Source organism: Cynoglossus semilaevis, chromosome 3 (assembly GCF_000523025.1).
Source record: "Cynoglossus semilaevis isolate Cse_v1.0 chromosome 3, Cse_v1.0, whole genome shotgun sequence".
Lineage (NCBI taxonomy): Eukaryota > Metazoa > Chordata > Actinopteri > Pleuronectiformes > Cynoglossidae > Cynoglossus > Cynoglossus semilaevis.
Window position 1 is genome coordinate 11,026,341 of NC_024309.1, and position 27,759 is coordinate 11,054,099.

The following is a 27,759-nucleotide window of genomic DNA, read 5'->3' on the forward strand; positions in this document are numbered from 1 at the left end:
CGTTTATTTGATACACGGGCCCCCCTCCCCTCGGCCCCCGCCCCACCCCTCCTCTCCTGAGCCTCCTCCGCTCATGAAGTGTCCCAGTATGGAATGTCTGCATTATTACGCGGCTGACAGAGATTGATGCTCCTCCAAACCATCTGCACATGCACCAAAACTCAACTTGAATGAGCTTAATTGCACAAGACGGGAGGGAGAACGTTCAAAACACACACACACACACACACACACACACATTTGAAGGGTTAGACAATTTAAAAAAAACTGTCCTGATAACTTTAGAGTAAGTTTCTGAAGATTTTAGTCAAACACCATCAAGAGCGTCAGTGTCAGCGTTGAGTGATTTATCTGAGCGCTGCACGTGGCCGTGAGGTTGACTTGATTTGTAGCACAAACAGCTTAAAGCTGCAGCAGAACTTAAATCATTTGTCTCTGACATCATTCGTCAGAGACAAAAACCTGGTTCTTCCAAAACGACTCCAGTCTCTTAAATGACTCTGCTGCGTTTACGCCACTTATTTTACCGTTTAATTCAATAACAACGATCGCAGCAGCAGCTCAGTATGTACTGATGCGTGTGTGTCGACCTAATGCTAATGTTAGCACAGGTGCGTGGTGAGGTGACATACAAAGATATACTATGATTTGTGTTGGGTTTTTGTACTTTTAAACCTTTAGCTTCGTTTCATCTACTTTTACTCAAATTATTAGCTATTTAATTTTTTTTTTGTTTTACTTTGATATGTAGCAACTTTTTGAGGGTAGCAGACTCAAAACTATAAAAAGGTCTTGTTGTAAGTAAGTTATAAATGATACTCATGAAAGGAAAACGGACATAAATATAGTTCATATACTGCATAACTGTAGCTTAAACATTACTACAAAATCTAATAAAAAAATAGGTATAAAAACAATCACCATTTTACCTCTTCTTGTTGTTGGCCGACCAAAATAATCTTCAAGTGCCACGTGGGTCCCCAGGCCAGACTTTGTGCATACCTGTGTGAGAAGATGAGAGACCTGCAGCTGCAGTACAGTTGTTTTAAATCACGCTGTAACTCTAACTGTGTGTCACCATTTAGTTTTTACAAGCGCTCGGGATCAAAACACTAATCCCCCAAATTCACACTCACACTCACACACACTCACCGCAGTTATAATTAACTAACAACACCCAGAGCTAACACTATTTTAACGATGCAATCCGCTGCACTTTAATCCTCTCATTCATAACAAGGAAACGAGAGACTCTGCACTTGGACGTGTCGACTTTTCTCTGCTCTGACAACGAACTCTAAGCTTTTGGTTTATTTCAACAACAAAAACAACAACATGAGCCTTAACATGTACAGTCAGTCACTGTAACCACTCAGGTCATCAGGTCATCTGAGAAGACGCTAAAAAAGTTCCTAATTTTTGTTAACATTTCCTGTAAACGTCCTATAAACCGGTCGCCCCCTCCGTCACGGTGCCGTACACCTCTTGTCCCTCTGGTGGAGTTGACAGACGGACACTCTCGTCACTTAAGTTTAGTAACGTCCTTCAGCGACACGTTCGGCCGGACGCTCTTTTTAAAGGACACATCAACACCTGTCTGTTGGACACGAACCACTGCTGAGCGTGAACTTTGACCTTACAGCGTAGTGTGCAGGCAGCGCCCGGTGTTGTTCGCTGGTTTATTTAAAACATGAGTGGCTGCAGACGCGTCATGTGGTAAATGTTCTGTCGTTCCACTGTTGGTGTTTTGCTGTGAGCGAACAGGCTGATTAATAGAACCACGATCCCTGTGTTAACAGCCAAAGTTGTAAAAGCTGCTGACAAGTCCACAGCAGGCCCTCGGTCGCCACAGAAGCTCCACTGGTTGGATGCAGGAGCACAAACGTCAACTTCTCTGACGGATTTTGGAAGAAAGTGTTAGTTGTCGTCGTTGTTGTTGCTAGGTTAAAACTACCCGATCACCTGATCCTCAGAAGAAACTTGACCTTTTGCAAATGCTAACATTTCACTTGCCCTTTCGCTGATGCACATGGCTTTTCTTAAAAAATGGGCAAATCAGGAGTGTACTGGTACTGAAGGACTTAAGTGGTCACGTTGCTGCATAAAATACACACCAGTTACTACAGCTGCAGGCAGAACTGAACTGGACCAAATACTACTCTGGAAATTAATGTTAAAATCAATACTGGGACAGACCCCTACAGGTTACCAAGAGAACCAACCTGAATTATTATGAACTAATGCTTTGGATTCTGCATCCAAATTCATGGCTTTACTGTGACCACTATGTGGCGTTGTCCTTTTGTTTTTATGTTTATTTTCTTTAGTACTTGTAAAAAGTAACACAAAACTCACTGCAGATCCAAAACAACAGGGGATTGAACCCGCAACCTTTTAATGTACGACAAACCCTAAATCAGCAGAGTTAAACAGATATAAATAAAATATATTTGCACACAATTATATATAATATATTTATGTGTCACTTAACAAAGAAAATTAATTGAAATCAAATACTTAAATGTTTATATTTCTACACACAAAAATACAGAAACTTTTTTTATCAAAGAAAATTAATTGAAATCAAGAAATGTTTTGTTTATATTTCTTCACACAAAAATACAGAAACTTTTTTTATATAATAAAATACTGATGATAAATTTCTCCTTTTATCATATTCTGCGTGGCAAACGCAGCAGTGTGAGGTTTCTGGCCACAGTTGTGTAATCATTTCAGTCGCAGGTGGAAAAAACAATTAATGATTAATTAAGGAGGCGAAAACATAACAAATGGAAAACACCTGGACCAGCAAAACAGGGCCAGTCGTTATCAATCAAACCATGAGTGAGCAACGGCTGGAGGTAATGGGATGGAGAGGGAGTCGGGAAGGTTTGACGTTTTCTGTAGGAATATGAGGTCCGCGGCCCTAGAGCGGTCGTCTGCTGTTGAAATAATACATAATAACTGCATTGACTTGGACCGAACGTCTGAGCATAAAAATCCTACGACTCTAGATGATGAGACAAAAAAAAACATTTGCACAAAAACACACATCATACCATCCAACTTTGTAACATGTATAGCCACCACTATGTGGCGCTGTGGCCGAGTAACTCACCTTTAAGGCAGTTGTTGTGATAAACCCCATCAGAAAAGCAGTTTTAAGTTAATAATGAAATCACTAACGTGCATTTTCAGTAAAAGATTCACTTTTGTTTCATAGTCATTTCCCTAAAATTTTAACAATAAAAAATTTTGGGGAAAAAAAAAATATATATATATATATATTTATACTGTATTTTTTTTTTTTATTTTCCCTAATACAAATATTTTGAAGCGTACCTTATGTTTAGCCTTGTGTCCCCACATCAGTCCTCTGACCTGTGGCGTTCTGTTTACATTACATCACAGCTTTATTATGTGACGCCACCTTCAGTGTTCTGTGGTCGCTCTCAGGGTCTCCGTCCACTTCACCCCCTGTTATGTATTCAACAGTGAGGTTTTCTCACATACACAGCACTGACCTCCACTGTGTCAGTGCTGACTGTGGAGCTGATGTAACGCTGTTACATCACGTCTTCCTCCTCACCTGGAACACAATGGACATCAGACCCAGACAAACACAATGAGACCTGTGAGACGTTCAACTCGTGGCTCTGCAGCAGGTCTGCTTTGATGACTGTAGATATTTAATATTTAAAACATGAAAAGAAAAACCTGACATTTCTTTCTGGTTTCTCTGGGTTCGTTCTTTAAAATCCTGGGTTTATTTTCTCCCAGAGTGAATTTTTAATTAGTATTTATAATTTTATGCTTGTGGCTGTTACTACATTTTTGTTACTGTCCCTTAGTGAGCGATTGATTTGTATTGTTGTTTTTTTTGCTAACCTTTATCTCTTTGTTAACTTTAGTGATCTTCAGCTAACTTTTTTTTAGCGTTTCTGGCTACGTATCTCTGGATAATAAATGTATTGTTGGTAAACCTAGATTTTTTTCTGATCTGTTTCGGCTAGATATACAGTGTCAGATATTTAAAAATATTTTGTCGGTCAAGTCTGTCAAGAACTGTGTCTAAAATGAACCCGCCCCACCAGTTTAACACAAGCATTTGTTACTCAGTAAATTAATTCCTGGGAAGCTTCGCATTTGTTTGCCGCTTAATTATAATATCACAGGAGGATTAGTTTTGCCCCTGGGGTAATTTCACATTATCACATCCCTCCCCCCCCGAAAAAGTCTGGACACCCCTGGGTTAATACAACCAGAGAAGAAGAGAGGAACAGAGGAGAATAAGACGGAGGCAGTAATGCAATGTCATGGATGCCAACTGCCATAAAACACCAAAGACAAACTCTGATCCCACTTTCCAGTATGTGGAGAACGTTGCCAGCTCTCTCCTCCACCTCCCCCTCCTCCTGCTCCTCCCCCTGCTCCTCTTCTTCCTCACAGATAATGCAGTCTTTCAGATTTATCCTCTGGCAGCGTTGGGCTGCTCGTGTTCTTCGCTCCTTCTCTACGGTTCAGCCCGGTCGTACAACCACCCACGGACCGCTCGGCCTTCCAGGTCTTTCTTGGCTGCCGTGGACGGTCCAGTTGCATTTCCACCCGTGTCCTGCTGATGCAGCTGGTGAAAAGCGCCCGGTGCCAGTGAGGGAGCGGTGGTGGTGGTGGTGTCGATGATACCTCACGTACTCCGGCTTTGTTTGCCAGATTTTTGATTTGAATCATTTCCCTCTCGGTGTAAATGGCTGCGAGGTGGTGGATGATCAGGTGGGAGGGAAACCTCGCCGCGTGCACTTGCTGCTCAGTCACAACAAATATATGTTTCTGTGCGTCGTCTCACTTACTTCGACTCGTAACGTTTTACGACGGGGGTTTAAGGGTTTTGGCCAAACAGACTTGGAGTCAGAACATATTTACTGATGTGACTCCTGACTGCAGTACTGGCCTACAGTGATGGACACACTCAGACTTTCAGAAACTGAGCAACAGTGAGGGAAAAAAAAGGAAACAAAAATTCTTTCAAAACAACAAATACATTTGGGGCGAGAGAGAGGGATAGAGAGAGAGAAAACATGTTGATATTAACGCTGCTCCGAAAATAGCTGCAATCCTCCGAGCAGAGCCAACTAAGCAGAGGGAATTATGATTCCACTTTGTTTCATGGCACATATTTTTTTTAAAGCAGATTGATTTACTCAGGAGAAAAGAGGAGGGAAAATTAAATCCATTTCTTTTTTTCTGTTTTTTGAGTCTGTGTGTGTGTGTGTAAAATATCTGCACTCCAGGCAAACACAACAATCTGTATTTATTGCCCCTTGTCTCTGGAAAGCATTTGAAACTGTTGCAGCCCAACAGGAAAACAACTGTGAATTTTCAGGGAAGCTCGAGCCGAGTTTGGCTCAAGTCGAAATATTCAAACCTGGATTAAGAAGTCAAGTGATCCAGTGAGGACCGGTTATAAATAACCCTGTCGGTGTTTGTGTTTGACGTTTGAATAAAGTAGGATTTAATTTCTGAACTGTAGTTGAACCCAAAATATTAGTTGACTTATTAGTTGAAAACAACAGAACAGTTATCACAGAACATGACATTTAATAACAGGATTTTTAAGCTTTTTCCCATTTTTTTTCTCTTATTTTTCCCCAAAAGGACAGTGTTCTTTGGGTGCTGTGCCTCTCCCTTCTCCAAAAATGCCAACATCAATCTGACCTTTTTTCAGATTTATGAGTTTGTATAAGAAGTCTTGAGTCAGAATCTCATGTTGATGCAGACTTTTCTCTTTTTAAACAGTGTTTGGTGTCGTTGAAATAGAAGTTCATTCGTTCTTGTCACAGTCCATACTGTGAAATGAGTTTGATCAAATGTTCAAACCTCACAGACTGGGTCTGTGTTTACATGCTGCTCAGCTGTTTTTTTTTTTTTGTTCTATTTTTACTTTTTTTAAAATCACACCTTTTTCTGTATTTTTTCCACTTTGTCCTCCAAATTTGTAGATTTTTTTTTCAGTTTCACTGTGGTTCCTCCAGCTCAGTTTGCTTTTCTGTGACCTGCTCCTGTTTTATTGGTCGTACTTTATAGTGTGTTGTAAAAGTGTTTTGAAAAGTACCTAATGTACTGTAGTACCAAGTACGTTATTAAATGGTAAATAGTCCTGATTTAAATACTGCCTTAGACTACAAGCTGAATTTTTACAAGGTTTGTCAGGACACCATATTGCCCATGGACACATCAGCATCCAGACCAGAATGTACAAAACCAGTGTCATTTTTACAGCTATTATAATACGAATATAATTCCGAGGAATGTAAGGAGTGACAACATATGGAAAAGCCTTTTTTTCTCCTCCTCCTCTTCCTCTAACCATCAGACATCTGACGGAGGATGTGAGCGTGTGCAGACGTCTTAGTTAGAAAATGTAAAGCGGCATATGTTCTACATAAACAGTAGTAAATAAGTCGTCTGAGACTGATGGCTACAGTCAGTGACTACAGCAGATCATGCAACAGGAGGAAATCGCAGCATCAGCGTCACGTTCACGAGAGAAATCCTCAGACTTTCAGCCATGTTTCTCCTCCTCGTCTTCTTCTTCTTCTTCCTCCAACCTCTCCTTCTCGATATGGATTGGATTAGTGGAAATCTGTCAGCGATTATCTCTGTCTGGTCATCCTGGTTGCAGAGTTAGGAGTCATTATCAGACTCATCAGATGAGCAGATGTCGACAAGCTGCCGCCGCCGCCGAGCGAGAAAAGCCCTCTCTGTTCAACAGTACATTAACGCACCATATGTAACGTTCTCTTTTCCCCCCTTTTCTTTACCTCGTAAAATCAAGATGTGGCCTGATGAGTTTATTAACTTTGAGGCTGAGCATAAACCAGCAGCACATGCGTCCACGCCGACGGTCCGGTTGTAAACAAAAGGCTGCGGGCCAGAGTTTTAGGAACAGGATGTTGGACCTTAGTCGGTCGGACTGAAAAATCTGAAAATAATCACTTATTTTGTGAAAGTTCTGTTGCATTTGATGAGGAAGGAAATTAACGACTACAAGTGTAGACGGCGGTGTTACATTATTGACCTGTCGGTTAAATCATATGAATTCAAACCAGTTCCTGTGTTTGTTTTTAATCTTATAAATATTAAATCACCGGGACTGTATGTTGGCTGCAAAACGGTTCAATAAATGAGGAGTTCTGACCTCTACTGTTCCAGGTTTAAGGGTGAGAAACCTACTCCTGCTCCACAGTTACACAGGGGTCGTGGTTGTGTCCTGAGGTGGTGCTCTGACAGCCGCCCTGTTGCCCTCTGACCACATATTGACCCTCTCCCTTGTACAGGGCATTTTTGTAGAAAATCAATTTCCATTTTATTTTGTCTTTTTATGCATGTAGCCATTATTATTATTATTATGAATAATTGTATCAGTTATTTTGTCTTTTTATGCATGTAGCCTTTATTATTATTATTATGAATAATTGTATTATTTTTAATTATATTTTTATATATATTTTTTTACCATTTTCTTCATTTTTCTATGGCAGCAAATTCACATTATCAAATGTGACAGATGTTTTTTTCAGCTTGATGTTCTAATTAACTCATCATTTTTCTGTGGACCATAAACTGGAAAAATCACAATTTTTTTTCTTACATATATACTTCCAGATGACCTAATGACTAATCCTAAATTAAAATAGTCCCATATTGTTCCCTCTTCCGAGGTTCTCAACCTTTCCTTCATTTCTGCTCCAGACGAAGTTCATGACTCACAGGAGAGTTGATGAATTTATCAGCTGTGCAGTAATATTTGGCTGCAGCTCCATTTATCATTGAACAACCCTGTTTAAAAACCTGTTTTAAAGGTGTTACATTTGGACAATAAAACTTCCTCTGAACAGATACTATTTTTAAAAATCCCATAAAAAAGAAACAAAAAACAGATTTCCAACTTAAAGAGCATATTAATTTTTAAAAATAATCATTGTTGTTATTACTTTTATCTTTGCTTATCCAGTAGACCAAAGTTGTGACAACAAATAATAAACATATTAAATTATAATATATATTCATTTTTAACTTGTTTATTATTATTATTGATTAAGATGAAGTCCATTTTATTTGTGCCTGCCCTTCTAATGCTGACTTTAAATTATATCATGTATATTTTCACAAACAAAGTCTCTCCTTTGGACAACGGCTGCAAAACGTGTTCATAAAAACACAAAGTTCATAAGCTACCATGTGCATGTCAGATTTAAGGAGTGAGCTGCTGCGTCACCAAAGATCATGACTGTGACTGTTACTGTTACTGCAGAAAGAACATATATACAATCATGGATTTTTAGTTTTTTGCTCGGGCTTTTGGAATATTTAGTGTCAACAAACTGTACTAACACTGGACTGTACTAACCCTGGACATTTATACGATGTCATCATCAACACTGCTGTTACAGTGGAAGGGTTTTATTCAGATTTCACTAGTTTATTTATTTCTCTGGTTTGACAATAAAAACAAGAATTAAATCCTTAAATAAAATATTGATGTAAACTCCCATGTTAGCCAGTATTAGCTGCAGTTTTAGCATTTTTAAATACGGGCTCAGTGTTGACCATATGTTTCCCTTAAATCCTGACGTCAACATTAAAATACAGTGTGTTTTGGTGAACCCTTCACCTGAGTTACATCTGAATACACACACACACACACACACACACACACATATGTAACTCTGTGACTGTGTGTTTCTCTACAGAGATGCTGTTCGACTCCCACCCATGCACGTCCCCCACACCTAATTGGAGTGGCCCCCATTTAGCAACACGTCAAAGGGGACGCGACAGCACTGCGGCGGCGGCGCCTCCACAAATCTCCCCTCTACGGCTCCTCCAGAACCTAATGGCATGTCACACAAGCACAACTGATGCAACGGGGGTCACCGGGAGCCGATGCTTCACTATAACGAAGCCTCTCCTACGACTGCACAGCCCGGCGACGGGGACAGGACTGGGATGGCAACGGCGAGATGAATGTTCCAATCAGCACCGCGACAAAGAAGAACAAAAACAACCGACGTGATGGAGAAAAAGTAAGAACAAAAACGTGGGTTCTGGGGTTTTTTTTAAATCTCCCAATAGTCGACACACATTTAAATTGCACATAATTGGTTTATATCCCTGAGTGTCATCTAGTGTCAATTTATTTAAATTTAAAGCATCGATTGCACATAATTGGTTTGTATCCCTGAGTGTCATCTAGTGTCAATTTTACGCCACTCGCTTGAAACACAATACATTTCATTTGCATCAAATATTTCAATAAGGTTGACTTGTAGACAACCCAAGGAAAAATTTCCCATAACCTATCAGTGTGTGGCGAGGCAGTTTTTGGTAGCATTGGGTACTGCAGTTCTGATCTCTCACATTCATTTTTGGACGACCCAAGACAACATCATCTCATGACCCATTAGTGGGTCGCTACCCAGCATTTGAGACCACCTGATATTAGCAGATAGCGTGGTTGCAGTTCTAATCCCACTGGTCTACACTGACGTTTTGCATTTTAATGTTCAAGGTTAACATTGAATACAAAATATACACATATATATATTAGAAATATATATATATAATAGTGTTCTGGTATTAAAACTAAGGTTCTGATGCAATAATAACATAAGAAAATAATTTTAAAAATTGTCGGCTATTCAAAACAAATATGGTACTGGTTGAAGTGTGTCCAGATTATGGCAGTTTTTAATCCCAGAAATTCTGAATTACATACTCTCTAGTACGGATTTTTTATTTATTTTTTAAGTAATAAAATAGAAATGTCTGCTGACATGCCAGTAAACCCAAGTGGCCTCGACTTGGATCTGACCCCTTCACAGCAGATGCAAACTGTGATGCCATAATATTATTATTATTATTTTTACAAGATTATTTCATGACTTGCAATTTGGGAGTGTGTGTCTGTGTGTGTGTGTGTGTGTGTGTGTGTGGCCTGCAAAGTTTGGACGCAGTTAAAAATAGACTTCACTTGTCTCCTCTCTCTCTCTCTCTCTCTCTGTCTGCAGTTCGTTTTAACGTTACGTGTGTCGATTATTTCAGTTGCAAAATGTCGTGTTCGATTACATTTTATCCCTATGATTTTTGGTGCAAATAAACAAAATATATAATCTTTTTTTTCTGAATAGAAAACGAAAAACGTCAATTGTTTTAGAAGCGTCCAGCAAAAAAAAAAAAAGTAATAATAATAATAATAAAAATAAATAAATAGAAGATGTCAGGAGGATCCACAGAGTTATTATCCGGTCTAGTCATGTCTTTAGTTTTTCCATTACACTCAGTCTGCAGCTTTTTGGCTTTTCAGACGGTGAGGATAAATAAAAAAAAATTGTAATAACAACCCGGCCGGAGGAGCTGGAGCAAATGTCTGCTGCCAGATGCTGCCACTTTCCTCCACCTCGCAGCCCAAACGACAGGCAGCCTGAGTTTTTCTGGCCACAAGTGCTGCTGTTAAATATTCATGACGGCGGCGCCTGCGCTTTACGCTCATCCGAGTGCGTGTCGTTTGCAGACTTGTGCGTAAATACATTTTAAAGTGGATGTTTTGATTATCCGTGGTGTGGAGTCAGGATCAGTCGGTGGAGGAGAGACGCGCTGCAGCCTGTCGTCGGCTCTAACTCTCTCTCTCCCTCTCTCTCTCTCTCTCCCCCCCCGCGGACCCCCCACCTCCCTCTCTCTCCCTCCTGCCTCAGCCCGCGTCTTTATTTTTTACGAGCTTTTTATTTTCGACACCGATCGTGTGTGTGTGTGTGTGTGCGCGCGCGCACGTGTGTGTGCAGTGTAAACCAACACGACACGACCCAAGACAAGCGCTGGCTGGAAATGAAACCAAGCGGCGCAGTCGAGCTTCGAGCTTAGCATTCTGTCACAGAGCTGCGTAAAAAGGCGCACGGCTGCGGCCTTAAACAAGTCTCTGTGTCCAGACGTTTGAAAAAACACCATCAGACAAAACGGTCCAAAAACAGCCCCCCCCCCAAAAAAAAAAAAACTCCAACCGTCCTACAACAGGATTTAACATTTCTAAAATATTTTTCAAGGTCAGGTTTGAAATAATAAAAAAAGATTTTTATTGTTTTTTTTTTTTGGCTCCACTGCTCTCCATGTCTCTCCCTCATTTTTCTGCATCTGTCAATCTGGCATCAGCTTTGTATTTAAATATGGAGCATGTGTGTGCAGTATCCCGCCAGCATGGAAACCACATGAGCTCTAGTTTGAACGCATCCACTTTAAACTATTTATATTTCCAGTTACATGTGAACATTTTTTTCTACAAATCCCCTCAAAGTGACTTTTTTGTGCGTGGCTTTTTAATCTCCACTTTCCTCCTCCTCCTCCATCTTCAGCCATGGAGGAGAAGAAGGAGAAGAAGGAGAGGCTTCAGCACCGGAACCGTAGGCAGATAGGGTTAAATAGAGTCGAAAAAGTCATTCTATCAGCATCCTTCATTCATCTCCAACTCTAATAGTCCGTGAAAAGAAAATATGAATACATTTCAATACATTCCGGCAAATCATCTAAGATGATGGGAGTCGTGGACGCGCTTTTACGCACACACACATATATAAATACATATATAAATATATATATGTATACACTCCAGTTCTAGTGCTGTATATATTGTTGTGTTGAAGCATAAAAACAGTTGCTGTTTGGTTCTTTCTCTGCTGTGTATACGTGTGCGCGCGCGTGTGCTTTTGACGGCTCGTGCACGGCGCAGATCCGTGCGCCCTGGCGCTGCTGGCACCAGTGTTAACCACGACCACACCGGCGGCTGCTGATGTGATCTCTGCCTAATGGGGCGGTCAAGCAAACTGCAGAGAGACATGTATGGCAGGAACAATAGAGAAAGAAAAGAGGGGCCACAGTGGCGGAGCTGAGCTGCAGTCTGTGCAGGCAGAAAAGCCGGACACCCCCCCTCCAAAAAAAAAAAAAAAAATCCCCCTCCGAAAATAAGCAAATAAATTAGATTTGGAAATTAGAAAATTCGATTTTTTACCCTCTAAAATAATTAGCTTTAAAAGCAAACTACTGCTAAACCTACTGAGATACAAACACGCGTGATTAATCGATTTCATTTGCACATTACCGCGGGGCAAAGTGTGTGTTGGGTTGTGTTTTGTGTGTGTTAATTTTTGGATAAACAGAAAGAGGCAGCCGTGTGGTGTGAGTGTCAGGGAAGTTTACACACACACACACAGGCACTCTCTCACCCCCCCTTTCTCTCTCTCTCTCTCTCTCTCTCTTTCACACACACACACACACACCGGGAGTGATCACATTAAAAACAATTTGTCGCCTTCCAAAAATCTGCAAGCAGCGCTAATTTAATCTGAGATAAACTAAATAATCCTTTAAATTAATTTCAATCCTAGTGTTATTTTATTTAACTATTTATTGATTTAAAATAATCACCAATAAAAGCGTGAAACTCTCTCTCTCTCACACACACACACACTAACAAAACCAATCACCTCCAACCAATTGCATTCTTTCATTTTTTTTAAATCCTTTAATATAGTACGAAATGTATCCAAACATTTTATGCGCGCGCGCGTGTGTGAGTGTGTGTGAACTAAATTTTACATACGAGCGCATTTCTCCATAAATACCGACCATATTTCTAACATGTCCTTTACATGCGGATAAATATGGAAAATTGAGCTACTTACATGTAATAATAATAATAATAATAATAATAATAATACTTCCTTTCAGACAAAGCAATTGACAGAGATTTTTTTATATATTTATCACGTACATGAACAGATTGACACGGAATTTTTCAGGCTTTTTTTTCACTACACGATTTTTTTTTCTTCATCTTCGACATGACATTAAATAACAACAATGATACTGTGCTCTACTCAAAACTGGACCTCGGACGAAAATGTTGCACTGAATAGGCTACAAAAGCACATTAATACTAAGAGTCGGTTAGGTCGACGTGTAGACTGTAGTAATACTGAATAAATTCACATTTGGGTACACAACTATAACATTCCTCCCTCTCCGGTGCGACTCTATTCAATGCACATATTCTTTAAAACCTTCTTCTTCTTTTTTTTAATCCATATATCTAGGGACCACATATCGTCACAAATGCCCCCTTAACTGTCATAGAAGTATTTACAAATTAAAAATTTTTACATTTTCCCCCAACTTGGTGGAAATTTTTTTATGTACAAAAAAAGAGAAGGGGGAAAAAATCACAGGCCTTTCTTTTACCTCTTGCAGATCGCATGCTGTTCTGTCTCTGAGCAGTCTCTCAGTTAGAAAATAAAAAAATACTGGAGAGGGGTTTTTTCAGGGGGTGAGGAGAAGTTAAAAGTCGTTGGCTCCTTTTTTTTTTTTCAAAACGTCCATGCAGTCTCTTTAAAAATGATCGTCAGGGCCTCCCCTCGGGGGTTTTTTCAGTCCAAAAGTCTTTGTTTCCAAGTATTTTCCCCTTTTAAATTCTGCAGTCTCTTTCTTCCTCCCCCTCTGTCTCGCTCTCTCTGCGGTAGTTTTTTTTTTGTTTGTTTGTTTTTTGTGTTTTTCTCAAAAATATTTACACGTACCATTCATTGAAATTGGACGTCAGCGTGCTGTGGCTGGTTGTGTGGTGAACTGCTGAGGCTGCTGGTGATATGGAGCTGCTGCTCTGGTTCTCTGTGGACGGGGAGACTATGGTGGGAGGCGTGGACGACTCGTACCCTGAACTGGCCGCTGGAGAAGGCTGCGAGGCTGGATTCGAGGATTCATGGACCTGGAATTGTAGAAGTGAAAAAAATTATAAATTTGAATTTTTCAGGGGGGAGTAAGGGTGTGAACTGTGCAACAAAGCAGGTCTTAATCTCATTTGTCGGTTGGTGGTAAAGGCATAAAGAAAATGTCAAAGAAAATTAACTTCTATTTCTGCAGATTATACTTCACAAAAGAAAAAAAACAAATCCTGCTGCAATTAACAGATAAAATATAATTTTAAAAAAATAATCACAAAAATGCTGCAAAATGCATGCGTCGTCTTTACCTTCATGTGTTTGCGGAGGGAGCTCGGGTGTGTGTAGGACTTGTCGCACATTTTGCAGAGATACGGTTTGTCCGACGTGTGGACGTGCATGTGTTTCTTGCGGTCACTGCTGTTTGCAAACCGCCGGTCGCAGCCTTCGAATTCACACTTAAAAGGCTTCTCGCCTGCACGAGAACGTGGACAAAACACACGTTAGAAATCACTCTTATCTCACAGCACATCACGGTGAATATTTACGCCAACAATATTACACACGTTTGTGGTTGATTTATTTCACAGGGTTGTAAATGGTTCCATTGAACCTGTTTTTTTTTTTTATTTTTTTTTTTTATTTTGGTTGTAAAATAAATTCAGTCAAATTAAAAGAGGCTCAGGAAATAACACTTAACGTACAATAACCAGACTATAAAAATGCCAATAGAATATTTTTCTGTCGACAGCTGCACTGAATCACATGCCAGTGCAAAGACAGCAGCTGTCTAATAAATAATAAGCCCGGGTCGCATGCATGCTTTAAGGCTGTGATATTGTCAGCGGTGGATCTGGGCAGTAAACAAACAAACAAACAAACACACACACACACATACAAGAAATCATCTGCCTCGGTTCTTACCGGTGTGAGTCCTTTTGTGAATTTTTAGATTTTCCGATCGGGCAAACACTTTGCCACAGCCGGGGAACGGACAGGGAAAGGGTTTCTCTCCGGTGTGAACTCGGATGTGATTTACAAGTTTGTATTTGGCTTTGAACGGCTTCCCTTCTCTGGCGCAGTCCTCCCAGAAGCAGATGTGGTTGGTCTGCTCCGGTCCGCCGACGTGCTCCACGGTCAGGTGGGTGACCAGTTCGTGCATGGTGCTAAAAGTTTTGTTGCAGGACTTTTTGGGGTTGGTCAGCTGCTCGGGTTCGATCCACTTGCAGATGAGCTCTTGCTTGATGGGCTGCCGCATGTATCGAAAGAAGGCCCCTGCTCCGTGGTGCGCGGCCATATTCATGTTCATGGGGCCGTAGCCGTGCAGCTGGGTCGATGCGTAGTGGTCGGACCTGGGGCTGGTAACGTGGCCGTACTGGTCTGCCCTTCCGTACATGTCCCCGGAGAAGCCCAGCCGCATCTGGCTGTTGACCACGTTGGAGGATGCATGGCTCGCCTGCTCGTGCAGCCCGGGGAAGAGCAGGTGCCCCGCCGCATCCGAGTGTCCATGTGGCCCTGCGAAACTTCCCGAGGCGAACAAACTGTGCTGCGCCCCGGCCGCGTCCCCGAAGCCCCGGTTCCTGAAGAGAAAGTCTCTGGTGGAGTTGAAAGCCGCCGTGGAGTAAGAGCCAACGTGGGTCGGGTGGTGCGGGTGCCCCAGGGCGGCCGCGGCGTAGCCGGGCGCCTGGGAGGAAAACGCCGTCTGTCCGGAGCCGATGTCGTGGGAGCTGTGGTTAATTTTGAAGGCGCCCATCCCGTCGGCGAACGGATTTATCCCCAACGCCACTTCTCTCTCTGTGACTTCGCCTGTTGAGTGATGCCGTGAGGAGCCGAAAGTAGTGACTCCTATGGTGGGATACTGTGGTCCTGCGTCCAGGAGCATCTTCAGTCTTCAGACTCGCCGAGACGACTGAGAGCAGGAATAAAAAAATCAGCCACAGATATTCTTCCTCCCCCCTCTCTCTCTATCTCTTTCTGCACCGCACTCGACTGAGCAAACTCTCAAATCCACCGCTTTTTTCTTTACTTTCTAAGACGCGAGGAATCCCCCTATACCGCTCATCCGAGGCGCACGCAAATTCACGTATGCATGCAATATTGTCTTTTGCGGTTTATCTTCCTGTGGCGCAACTTTCACCTCCTCAGTCAGGCGGTGAGCTCTAGACTGATAGTCGCAATCATTCCTGCAGATAAATGAATTGAAAAGAGACTTTTTGGGGTTGGTCAGCTGCTCGGGTTCGATCCACTTGCAGATGAGCTCTTGCTTGATGGGCTGCCGCATGTATCGAAAGAAGGCCCCTGCTCCGTGGTGCGCGGCCATATTCATGTTCATGGGGCCGTAGCCGTGCAGCTGGGTCGATGCGTAGTGGTCGGACCTGGGGCTGGTAACGTGGCCGTACTGGTCTGCCCTTCCGTACATGTCCCCGGAGAAGCCCAGCCGCATCTGGCTGTTGACCACGTTGGAGGATGCATGGCTCGCCTGCTCGTGCAGCCCGGGGAAGAGCAGGTGCCCCGCCGCATCCGAGTGTCCATGTGGCCCTGCGAAACTTCCCGAGGCGAACAAACTGTGCTGCGCCCCGGCCGCGTCCCCGAAGCCCCGGTTCCTGAAGAGAAAGTCTCTGGTGGAGTTGAAAGCCGCCGTGGAGTAAGAGCCAACGTGGGTCGGGTGGTGCGGGTGCCCCAGGGCGGCCGCGGCGTAGCCGGGCGCCTGGGAGGAAAACGCCGTCTGTCCGGAGCCGATGTCGTGGGAGCTGTGGTTAATTTTGAAGGCGCCCATCCCGTCGGCGAACGGATTTATCCCCAACGCCACTTCTCTCTCTGTGACTTCGCCTGTTGAGTGATGCCGTGAGGAGCCGAAAGTAGTGACTCCTATGGTGGGATACTGTGGTCCTGCGTCCAGGAGCATCTTCAGTCTTCAGACTCGCCGAGACGACTGAGAGCAGGAATAAAAAAATCAGCCACAGATATTCTTCCTCCCCCCTCTCTCTCTATCTCTTTCTGCACCGCACTCGACTGAGCAAACTCTCAAATCCACCGCTTTTTTCTTTACTTTCTAAGACGCGAGGAATCCCCCTATACCGCTCATCCGAGGCGCACGCAAATTCACGTATGCATGCAATATTGTCTTTTGCGGTTTATCTTCCTGTGGCGCAACTTTCACCTCCTCAGTCAGGCGGTGAGCTCTAGACTGATAGTCGCAATCATTCCTGCAGATAAATGAATTGAAAAGACAACACAGTCCAGCCCTGATGAATGGGAGAGGAGGGGGCGGTCATGTGGCCCCGCAGCTGCGATCCCATTGGCGGGAGGGCCTTTCCCCCCCGATTGTCATCCACTCACCAAACAACAATCCACGGTGCCGGGCCCACGCTTCTATTGGCCTCTTTGCATCATCAATCCCAGATATTGTGAGATTGCTGACTGTGGATTTGGTTAAAAGGCTGAATAACAGCAACAACAAAAGTTGATGGAGAAGAGACAGAAAATGTCCTCGTAGAGAGTCAGAGCACGTCTGTGAGCCGCACGGCCGTAGAGTGCACCGGGTTTGTACGGCACATCAGTACAGACGGAGACACTGGAGGATGATGGGAGTCCTTCTGTGTGGAGGAGATTGACTGTTTAGTCAGAGTATGTGTACTCCCTCACAAATATATGTCTACTGGTCTACACATATATATGTTCATATATACAAAATATTTGTACTCTTAAGTATATGTATTTTTGAGTAGGTACTTACTATAAATACATGAGTATGAATGTATATATATATACATAAATATATATATAAATATATGTGCATATATCATCACAGATGTCTGTCCATACAATATATATATACTGTTAAGTATATATATTTTTGAGTATGTACTTACATACTATAAATACATGCATATGTATGTCTGTATATGTACATATATACATATATATACAGTACATATATATACATAAATATATGTGCATATATTATTATATATGTTTGCCCATCTATATGTCTGCCTTTACTTCTGCATGTCTACCTGTCTATCCATCCCTGTATCGATCATCCACCTTACCGTCAGTTACCATTTACACACGCGTCCACCTGTGTGTGTCCCAGTCTTCTGTGGGTCAGTTCACGTCATCTCCAGTCACTTCTATAGTAAAATCCTATTTTTTTTGTTTGTTTGTTTGTTTGTTTTTGGATGGCGCCTGTGCGTAATCCACGCATATTCCTCATCTCACGCTTTCTCATCTGCGATTGTTCCTTCTGTAACATAAGTGCCTGAGATTCCAACATCGTGATGCTCCAACAACAGCCAGGCCATAAATACTTCCCCCTGTACTGCACAGGATATACAGTACTTGTCACTATTTCACTTGCATTCCAAAGTATCCCTTGCGTTTTTTTGGCCTTAACTTGTGCAACTTAGTCATTTTTCTGCAGTCCACTCCAGTGATGTATGGCCTGTGTGTAAAACATTGTGGGTTGTCGAAGTTATCAAGTGGGATTTGCGGCGCTCTCTGCAGGAACCTCCGGCTGCTGGAGTTCAAAGCCACATGCACAGACGTGCCATGCGAACCATTAAAATATCTGCTGGGCTACTAGGCCCAGTTTCTGCAGGGCATTCCCTCCCAGTTCAGTCTGTGGAGACCTGAAGGAGGACAGGGAATTTTTTGTGTGTGTTTTGTTTCAACTTAACACGCGGACGCAAAACTTGATTCAAACTTTTAGAGCCACTGCTTTGATTTGACTAAATCTGGAGGAATCCCTTCAACAGGTGGAAAACGGTAAGAAATCCCACGCCGTTTGTAGAGCCAGGGCCGGGAGGGTCATAAAGTCAAATTTGCAACAATTGAGGTTAAATCTGAAATTGTGCGCCAAGAGGAGAGCCGTCTGAATTATTCATATCTGCGCGGATGCACGTGAGGTCTCCTCATGCGCCTCCAAATGACCGTAACATATTTAAATCTGATGCGTAAAAAGACGCGATGGAATCAGAGGGGCCAATAAGAGTTTAGTGCCACGACTCTAAAATCTTTTAGTCCTATACTGTAAAAATTTTAAAATGGCTACTATGAGCTGTGTGAGATTTACAGTGAGAGCAGTCGAGCCAAAGCAACAAAAAAGAAAAAAAACATGTGTTTTATGAGCGCTTCCTGTAACATCCAGGCTTTTTTCCTGCTTGTTTAGGACTTTACTTACTTCTCTCCAGGAGTGGGGAGTGTTTGCAACTTGGACCAGAAATAGCACAAGTTGAAAGTTTTGCATTACGCCGGTGATGCCTGTGAAGGCTGCAGCTGTGAGCCCCGTGAACCCTGATGCGTAAAAGGCCATTTAATAAACATCTTTTTGGAGCCGTCACGTCTCAAAATATTGACTCAATTTATAACCTGCTCTATGTGACGCTGTCAACGGGGAGATCTGACCAGTTAATTCAGATTAATGGCGGAGAAACGACTTTGCTCTAATAGAAAGGTAAAAAATAAAAATAAACAAATGCACATAACGGTCGTGAGAAAAACGTCATTATTTTCGCAGTAAACCACACATTCTGTGGGACTGAAATTAACAATGTTTTTATTAAAAGACTAAGTTAAGACGTGTTTTAATAATAAACACTCATGATTGACGCCAAGCTGTCACTGTATTATTACCATGTTCCAATAGTCAGATGTGTGTGATGTAAAAAAAATGACTTTAAGGTCAGTGTAAACAGAACACCAACAAAAAAAACCGCGTTGGTTTTAACGAGACATATTACGTCCAATCCAAACAATATTCGTTTATAAAAACAGTTTGGTCGCAGAATAAACTATACTTCAAACGTACAGACAGTAACGCAGTTAAAGTAGTTGGTAATATTCGACGCCACCTTATAAAGATTCACTTTTTAATGTGTTGAAATTTGTATTTTTTTTAAACAAAAATCTTTTAATTTAGATTCCAAGCAGTTTAACACACATTTATACTATGATTCCCATCTCTGTATGACATACATTTACAGCTACAAGTCAAATATTTCTCACTTAGAAAGAAAGTTTCAGGACATCGTTGTAGTAACCCATACTTACAGTAGACACGTTTTAATTTTGGTCATTAGTCTGCGTCGCCACCGCCTCCTATGACCCTCATGTGCTGCCGTCCTGGGTCTACAGCGAAAAATTACCCCGGATCATAACAACAGGTCTCGTCCATTGCATTTTTTTTTTCCCCGGGACAATGGCTGCAGCCTCGCAGCTTCGCCTCGCGGATCTCCCCCCTGAGCAGCAGAGCTCCGCTGTAGTTTAGTTCACACCGACAGGACACTCGGCTGGACGTAGTGCGTATAAATGTGCGGGTATTTATCACAGTATATAAACAGGGGACTGTTTTAAAAAAAGTCCCACGTGGAGTTTTTTCCTCTTCACGATCCGAGCGGATTTTCTCCGCTGGAGCGGAGCTGTACGCTGCGTAAAGGCGCGCGTAATTAGTGCGTAAACGTCTCTCTGAATTCAGCTTTTTGTGGCGAAAATGAAGATATCACTGCTTTATTTATGATCCTTATAACTCTTATCGTGACAATATGCATACTCTGGGCGAGACAGTGTGCTTTTGTGCCCGCACAATCGGAGTGGGGGGAAATTGCTGTTTCATAGCCGCGCAGTCTTTGTCCGCAGCTACAAAGGAGAGAAAAAGAGACTGTATATCTGCATCAACTTTTTTTTTTACGACTTTTATCGTACAATAACCTTTGCATAACAACTATTTTTCCCCAGCGTTGCCTGAGGCACTGCGCAGGCGCGCTGGCCGCTCGCTGTCACTAAGACATTTTTCTTCACGTTGGAAACTGTCACTGGTGACGTCAATCACGGAGCTCTGACCAATTAGAGCGCAGGGTGATTGTTTAGCTCCACGGGCTGCAGCGCCTACCATGAATCTCTATTCAGTATCAAAGCGTCCTGCTGCTGCCTCTCAACCGAATGGGATTCCATGTTGTCTGCCGATAGACTTAACTTTATAAAGTTTTTTTTTTTTTTGCTTCTTGTATTTTTTCTATTGCGATTAAAATATATTTGTCATCATCATTATTATTTTGCCTGCTGTCAAGTTATTCTAAAATTAGGAAGTAATGAGCGTGGATGCACTGGGAAGCCCCGTGATGGACCCTACGTTTTCCAAACGGAACACGGCGCTGAGATTAGTTGACTTGGCAGGGGCTCACCACCATCACCATCATCACCACCATACCCCTCAGAGCGTGACAGGCTTCCCCGGGGTCAGCCGCCCTCCACACTCAAACGCGCACCCTGGGGAGATTACTGCGGAACCCCGCCTGGGGCCGAGTCCATTCGGGCCAGAACACATGGGGCACTCCGCGGCCCTCAAAATCAGCCCAGCCCATCATTATCCCCACCACCATCACCACCACCACCACAATCATCATATGGCAGGCCACAGTGAAGTGGTCTCCAGTCAAACGGGAGCTTTTGGCCCGATTCAGGCGACGTCGGTCCCTTATTCTATGTCGCACACGGCCCAGGCTTTATCCGCAGGTAGGGAGTTCCTCATCCGGAGAGATCTGACGGCTCCAGCCATGCCAGTGCTCACTGACCAGACCGCTGCTGGTTCAGCCTCTCACCACGGAATGTTTGTCTCAACAACAGGTAGCTATCCCGGACACTATGGTCACCACCCTGACGCTGGAAATCACAGCCTCTTCTCCGGACTCCATCACGACCAGCCTTCCAGCGGATCACCGGGTGGCCAAGCTCTGAATGGACAAATAAGGTTAGGACTACCTGGAGAAATGTATGTCAGGTCTGATCACTTGAGTCAAGTGGCAAGCTCCAGGGCTGATCCCTTCTCCGCCTCGCCGTTACACGGCTACGGTGGGCTGAATCTGAACATGAATCTCGGCGCACACCACCACCACCATCACCACCACGGAGCCGGAGCCTTTTTCCGCTACATGAGGCAGCCGATAAAGCAAGAGCTCATCTGCAAGTGGATGGAGCCCGAGCACTCGCCCAAGAAACTTTGCTCCAAAACTTACAGCACCATGCACGAACTGGTAACGCACGTGACGGTGGAGCACGTCGGAGGACCCGAGCAGGCGAACCACATATGCTTCTGGGAAGAGTGTCCGAGGGAAGGGAAACCGTTTAAAGCCAAGTACAAACTGGTGAATCACATTCGAGTGCACACCGGGGAGAAACCCTTTCCCTGCCCGTTCCCAGGCTGTGGGAAAGTGTTCGCGAGATCCGAGAATCTAAAGATCCACAAAAGGACGCACACAGGTCAGTGGAGGCAAAATACAAAAAAAAAAACAACAAAAAATTGCTGAATGTTGTGATTCAAACCCTGTTGCGGTTGCATGTAGAAATCCAGATTTACTCTGCACGTGAAAAAGATTTATTTATCAGAATATATAATATATTATTTATAAATATAAATTTTTAATGCACTTTTATCCGCGTGTGCTGACAGCTACAGTGGTGACCAGCGGCCACCTGTTTGATATGAGTTGCATCGCATGTGTCACAAAGGTTTTGCATGAGCCTGATGATTATATGGTGCAGCTCAGTCAGGCGTGTGACGGTTCAAACCCGCCTGTCTGCAGTACAGCACAGCACAAAGACCGAGGCCCGTGCACGTCAGGGTCGTCCGTAAACGCCAGACATCGAGTGTCAGCAAAGCTGCAGACTCGTATCTGCACATTAACGTGCTATAACGGTGATGTGGTGCTGATGTTTTTATTAGCCCGACGTTGCTCTGGTTCTAATGCCGTCACAACAACAATAATAATAATAATCACCCTGGCAACCCTTTTAGTTGCCCGTTTGAAACCTAATATCAACGTTACTGCCCCAGTGCACGACGTGACGTGTGTGCCAAGTCGACAGAAGGCATGCTTTGGTATAGTGATCGCAACTTTTATTGCCTTTTGCTGCAGCAACAAGTTGACAAGTGCAGACAACCCAGCAGCATGTTAGCTGCTCCTCGTGGTCACCGACGTGGCCACAGTGTAGTCGGAGCCGCAGCCGCGCGGCTGATTTACCTTAAAGGCACAAATAATGGTGCGATATGTCTGTTTGTGACCCCTCGGTGACGTGGAGAAGGGGGCAAAAAAAAATCGCTTAGTCAGAGCTGTAGTTGTAAATGAATTTTCTTCCTCCTCCCTCTGCTCCATTTTTCCGCAGCCCTATGTATTATTCATATAATTTGCTCACATTACCTAAGTACAAATCTGCTAAATTATTTCTGTGTGTTGACTCCCACGGGGCCTGCTCTTTGGTATCATGTTTAAAACCCATCCCAAAGTGTGCTTATGACTGGGGCTGCCCCTGGGGTCTTTTTCCTCGACGGTTTCTTGTACTACACTAATATCCTTGATTGGCTCTCTCAACCCAACAGCTGAAGGTCAAATTGATATTCAACCCGCAAGTGTAATTAGACATAGGCAATTACATATTCTCAAAAGCCTTAATCGGAGGAGAGAGAGATAGAGAGAGAGAGAGAGAGGAAGTGGGAGGGGACTCAGCAGTAGTAGATGGGGATGATTTTAGTCTCATTTATTCAGATTGTCTTTTTTATGTCCCAATCAGGTAGAATTAATCGTTATTTGGACTTCCTTGTTTTTTGGATTAGGATTAGACCTTGGATTAGATTTAGCTTCAACCTCGTTATGTAAGGGCTCGTACATATATCTATGTATGTATGTATGTATATGTTTATATATTAATATATTTACATACATATATGTACATGTATATATATTTATATATTCATGTATGTATATTCATATACATATGTATATGAATATATGTACATGAATATATAAATATATATACATGTACATATATTGTATCTTGTCTATTTTGACGTGCACGTCTTCAGGCGCCAGGTGTAGAATGGCACGTTCGGCCCTCTAGAGCTTTAAAGCTGCAAGTGCAAAAGAGTGTTTTCTTCGAATGACATTTTTATTTCCAAAAATATATACCGTTTCAATATAACTTAATTTCTCCGCGTTAAATCCGCCACTTGCTTTTTGTTTTTCAGTCCGTCAGCACTTTGTTACTTGTTGCTTATTGATCAGGGCGTGAAAGGGCAACAAAATGGGACTCGAACGCATGACGTGTCTGTTGTCACACTGAGGGCCACGCTCTGGCTGTTTCCATGTTTCATTCACTGACTTCCATCCCGTTGTGTCACCGTCACTGTTAACAGGTGAAAAGCCCTTCAAATGTGAGTTTGACGGCTGCGACCGACGCTTCGCCAACAGCAGTGACCGGAAAAAGCACTCCCACGTCCACACCAGCGATAAGCCCTACAACTGCAAAGTGAGAGGCTGCGATAAGTCGTACACACACCCCAGTTCCCTGAGGAAACACATGAAGGTGCACTGCAAGTCCCCACCTCCCAGCTCGGGCTACGAGTCCTCCACGCCGTCCCTGGTGTCCCCCTCCTCAGACCTGGGCCGCGAGCCAGGTGGCTCCACGGTGCTGTCGGAGCCCGTGGGATCCTCCTCCCAGCCCACGAATCTAAGCGAGTGGTACGTGTGCCACAGCTCAGGTGCCAGCGGCGCCCAGACACCACCCAGCGGGGCCTCCACACCCGACCCCACAGACGAGGCAGCTTACAGACACCCAGAACCCAGGGACGCGTTTTAACCCCCTCACCCCCCCCCCAACCCCATCCCCACTTCCACAGTAAAACAAATCTGACTTACACTCCTGCGCCAGAACGCATTTTCACGAGCTGAACTGTTAGAACGGTTTGGCTTCGGTGCCTGTTGCAGGACCGCGGCTCACCCAACACTTTTTTTTGGGTGGATGTGTGTGTGTGGGGGGGTGGGGGCTGGGGTTGAGCCACCAAACTGACGAAGGGAAGGAAAATGTGCAAAAACCTTAAAGACGTGCTAATTCCAGGCACTATAAAAGAATATATTTTCAAACCTCAGCTTTTACGTCCTGACGGCCCACACTGGTCCACAGAGAGAGAGAGAGAGAGAGAGAGAGAGAGAGGTGTAAAAATAGATAAGTGGTGAATTATGGTAGGCTTTAGGCACATTGGTGTAAAATTATTTTTTTGTAAATTCCATTTTTGACTTCGACATGTTTTTTTATTTATTTTTCAACCGCAATTTGAAAGAAAGCTCTTTTTTTCTATTTTCCAACCAAAGTGCATGTTTTAATTGGAGCAAAAATAATGTACATTTGTAAATTTTTGTACAAGTTTCGATGTGTTGATGTTGATATTTTTTGAGGGGTGGGGGTGGTGGTAATTATTTTTTGCCACTATATCAGAATACTCTGGTATTTGTAAACAAACAAAAAAAATACAACGTTTTATGTTTACAGCAAATTTCTTTCCATTTGTGCAGAAAGGACGGTGCAGCCGTGGAATATTAATGTTTATCAAACGTGGGCATTTTGTGGTTTTTGTATCATTGTCGTCATTTTTGTTTCCGTTCTTTTTTCTTTTTTTTTTTGCTCCATATTTTCAATAACTGAAATCGAGCGGCACTCAAACTGCGTACCGAAATGCCTTGTACTTTGTGAGTATTTTGAATAAATCTTGTATGAGAAAATGAAAAATAATACAGAGCCGTGGGAGAGTTTGTAAAAAAGGTGCAATAATAATAATAATAATAATTAGAATTAATAATTTAGAACGCATTGCTACGAAAGAATTTATTTTTTACGCACGATTCTGCGTAAAAACTGTTTGATTTGATTTTAAAGACGGCACCAGTTTAAAACATTTTTTTTTATAAACTTTTAAAAAAAATTTTTTATTTTTTTTACATTTTTCCCCAATTGTTTCTTGGTAAATGACTTCGCTTTTCTCAGCTGGGCTGTACTTTGATGCCGACGTGGCCACGGTTTGATGAAAGGGCAACAATATTCTGATCCAGACTTCAAAGAGCCTCCGTACAAAGAGCCATTTTTTTCTCCTACGACGGTGAATCCTCATGGTGAATTAAGATTTCTAAAGCAATAGCCAAGTCAAACTCAAATGATATGGGGCCATGTCCGTGGACTCAAAAGCCCCGCTCCAAAGAATGTAATATTTGCTGCCCATGGGGTCGGAAACGGTAATCTATGTCCTTTATACGGGAGACGAGGGCAGAATAAAGAGGAAAAATAGATTCTTTTGCTGCAGGCCTTACTTTACCACAATCAAAGGAGACGCCGCAGCAAACGCACTTGTCACACAGTCATAATGGACCCGGAGTGAGCTGCTCAATGGCTCAAATTTAACCATAATCATATTTTTGCAACCTCTGTACATATCACATATAAAACCATTAGAGCCTGGCTGCACGTCACGACAACACGGTGTCGTTGTAGATACTTTATTTCAATTACAAGGAGGCATTAAAGACAAGCAGGGCAATCTCTGTGCTACACACACACACACACACAGCGCTGAAGGTACAAGTGGGTGGAAACTACGCCGCTACAACTATTTCCCGATGCGTTTATAGAGTTTGGTTGAGTGCATGACAGTTCGAAGAGGCCCAGCTGAAGGCAGAGAATAAACACTAAAGCAGGGAGACCGAGGGGGAGAAAAAGAGGAGACGCTGATGATGCCTCTTTTGGCACCAGCTCTTGTGCGTAAAAGGGAGGAGAGAAGAAAGGGGAAGAAAAGAAGGGAAGGGAAAGGGGGAAAAACAACAAGATAGTTGGATCTCAATTGGAAGTGGGAGTCTTTGAAGTGGAACCTAATATCAGAGGGATTCTTCTGGGTCGTCTGAACAACGTTGATGACACGGAAAGCCTTTTGTCACCGATTTGTTGGGGTCCTCTCTATTTGGCCGTCTGGAGCTTTTAGTTCCAGCCGTCCAAATGGACAAGGACTAAGTGAGTCGCGTTTACAAAAAAAAAAAAAAAACATTTTCCATTTAGCGCTGAGACTCGAGTGGGAAAAACACACACACACAAACGAAAAGAAAACACAAGAGCTAAAACACAAAACTCCGTGCGTAAATTACGCGCGGTGCTGCGTTATTCTGTGCCAAAAAAACATATTCGGAATTTGAATTCACCACAAAGAAAAGTGGCCAGGAATGCTGTGTAAGAGCTGCACAAGTGCGCGCGCCTGCGCCGCGGTAGCTTTAGTGACCTTTACGCCTAATAATTTATGGCTTTGACCAAATATAAACACGCCGTAATAAGTCAGAAACAGAGCTGTGGCGCGGCCTGCAGATCGGCTGGATCCAACGACTGTACATAAAAAAGTGGTGGGCGAGGGAACAGGCGAGCTTTTACCACAGCAGATAAAATGTGACGACTGTTTGCTCGATTGTAAAAAGTTAAATTCCCGGCGTGCGGACACTGGATACCACAGGCTGCCTGGAAATGTGTACGAGCGTGTACGAGTGTGTACGAGTGTGTACTCTCTCTTTTTTTTTTCTTTAAACAACTGATCCTGTTGGCTTTCAGCTCATCTGGGGGCTTCTCACCTTCAGCTGAGTGACAATAGCTGATCTGATCTGAGCCAGAGGATCAAGACGAGGTGTGTGTGTGTGTGTGTGTGTTCATTTTAAAGAGAGAATGTAGAGGTGCAGCCTCACAGGAAAACACATATTCCACCTTCATCACAGTCTAGATGTGTTTCAAAGAGGACGGATCTGGAGGCTTTGAGCTGCTAAAGTGCAACAATAATTAAAAAGAAGAAGAAGAAGAAAAAAACCCTTTCTTTTTTTTCTTCTTCTTCTCCCCTCTGTCAGGCCCTCTCACCTCCGCCGCTGCAGCCTTTGGCTCATTTGAGTGTGAAATATCATTTCTTTTGCGGAATAATGGAGGCGGTAATCCCACTTCCGGAAATTGTCCGGCATTATTGAACAAAGCCCTTTTAATAGGGGGATTAGCAGTCTAGGAGTAAAAAGCCTCACTCACTCACTCCTTCACTCGCCCCCCCCGTCCCTCCCTCCCGTCCCCTCTGTCCTCCACGCCCACCCCACGCTCCGACACCACCATCAGCACCTCCGCCACCAACCAGGTCATAATTATCAGGAATGAAGGGGACGAAATTGGC

At 43.2% G+C, this 27,759-nt stretch overlaps 3 protein-coding genes across 3 annotated transcripts; 1 reads left to right on the forward strand and 2 right to left on the reverse strand.

Annotated features, from left to right (window-relative positions):
• Window positions 1-12,548: 12,548 nt before the first annotated feature.
• On the reverse strand, window positions 12,549-15,951 carry zic1 (zic family member 1 (odd-paired homolog, Drosophila)). Its single transcript, XM_008308025.3, has 3 exons — window positions 14,682-15,951; window positions 14,069-14,232; window positions 12,549-13,804 (listed from the first exon to the last, which is right to left on the reverse strand). The coding sequence occupies exons 1-3, from the start codon at window positions 15,637-15,639 to the stop codon at window positions 13,607-13,609; spliced, it is 1,320 nt and encodes a 439-aa protein (XP_008306247.1). The 5' UTR covers window positions 15,640-15,951; the 3' UTR covers window positions 12,549-13,606.
• Window positions 15,787-17,407, reverse strand: LOC112486880 (zinc finger protein ZIC 1-like). The gene has a single exon (XM_025054695.1). The coding sequence runs from the start codon at window positions 16,660-16,662 to the stop codon at window positions 15,787-15,789; it is 876 nt and encodes a 291-aa protein (XP_024910463.1). The 5' UTR covers window positions 16,663-17,407.
• A 1,124-nt stretch (window positions 17,408-18,531) lies between these two features.
• zic4 (zic family member 4) lies at window positions 18,532-27,624 on the forward strand. The gene is made up of 2 exons (XM_008308024.3): window positions 18,532-22,013; window positions 23,944-27,624. The coding sequence occupies exons 1-2, from the start codon at window positions 20,846-20,848 to the stop codon at window positions 24,384-24,386; spliced, it is 1,611 nt and encodes a 536-aa protein (XP_008306246.1). The 5' UTR covers window positions 18,532-20,845; the 3' UTR covers window positions 24,387-27,624.
• Window positions 27,625-27,759: the final 135 nt, after the last annotated feature.

Bases quoted from the DNA above. Each gene is read 5' to 3' on its own strand.
- zic1 (XM_008308025.3), bottom strand. From the start codon at position 15,639: ATGCTCCTGGACGCAGGACCACAGTATCCCACCATAGGAGTCACTACT. The intron at 14,233-14,681 runs GTAAGAACCGAG...GTTCTCGTGCAG, and splicing joins TCACAAAAGGACTCACACCG to GCGAGAAGCCTTTTAAGTGT. The intron at 13,805-14,068 runs GTAAAGACGACG...CTACAATTCCAG, and splicing joins CCCTCCGCAAACACATGAAG to GTCCATGAATCCTCGAATCC.
- LOC112486880 (XM_025054695.1), bottom strand. From the start codon at position 16,662: ATGCTCCTGGACGCAGGACCACAGTATCCCACCATAGGAGTCACTACT.
- zic4 (XM_008308024.3), top strand. From the start codon at position 20,846: ATGAGCGTGGATGCACTGGGAAGCCCCGTGATGGACCCTACGTTTTCC. The intron at 22,014-23,943 runs GTCAGTGGAGGC...CACTGTTAACAG, and splicing joins CCACAAAAGGACGCACACAG to GTGAAAAGCCCTTCAAATGT.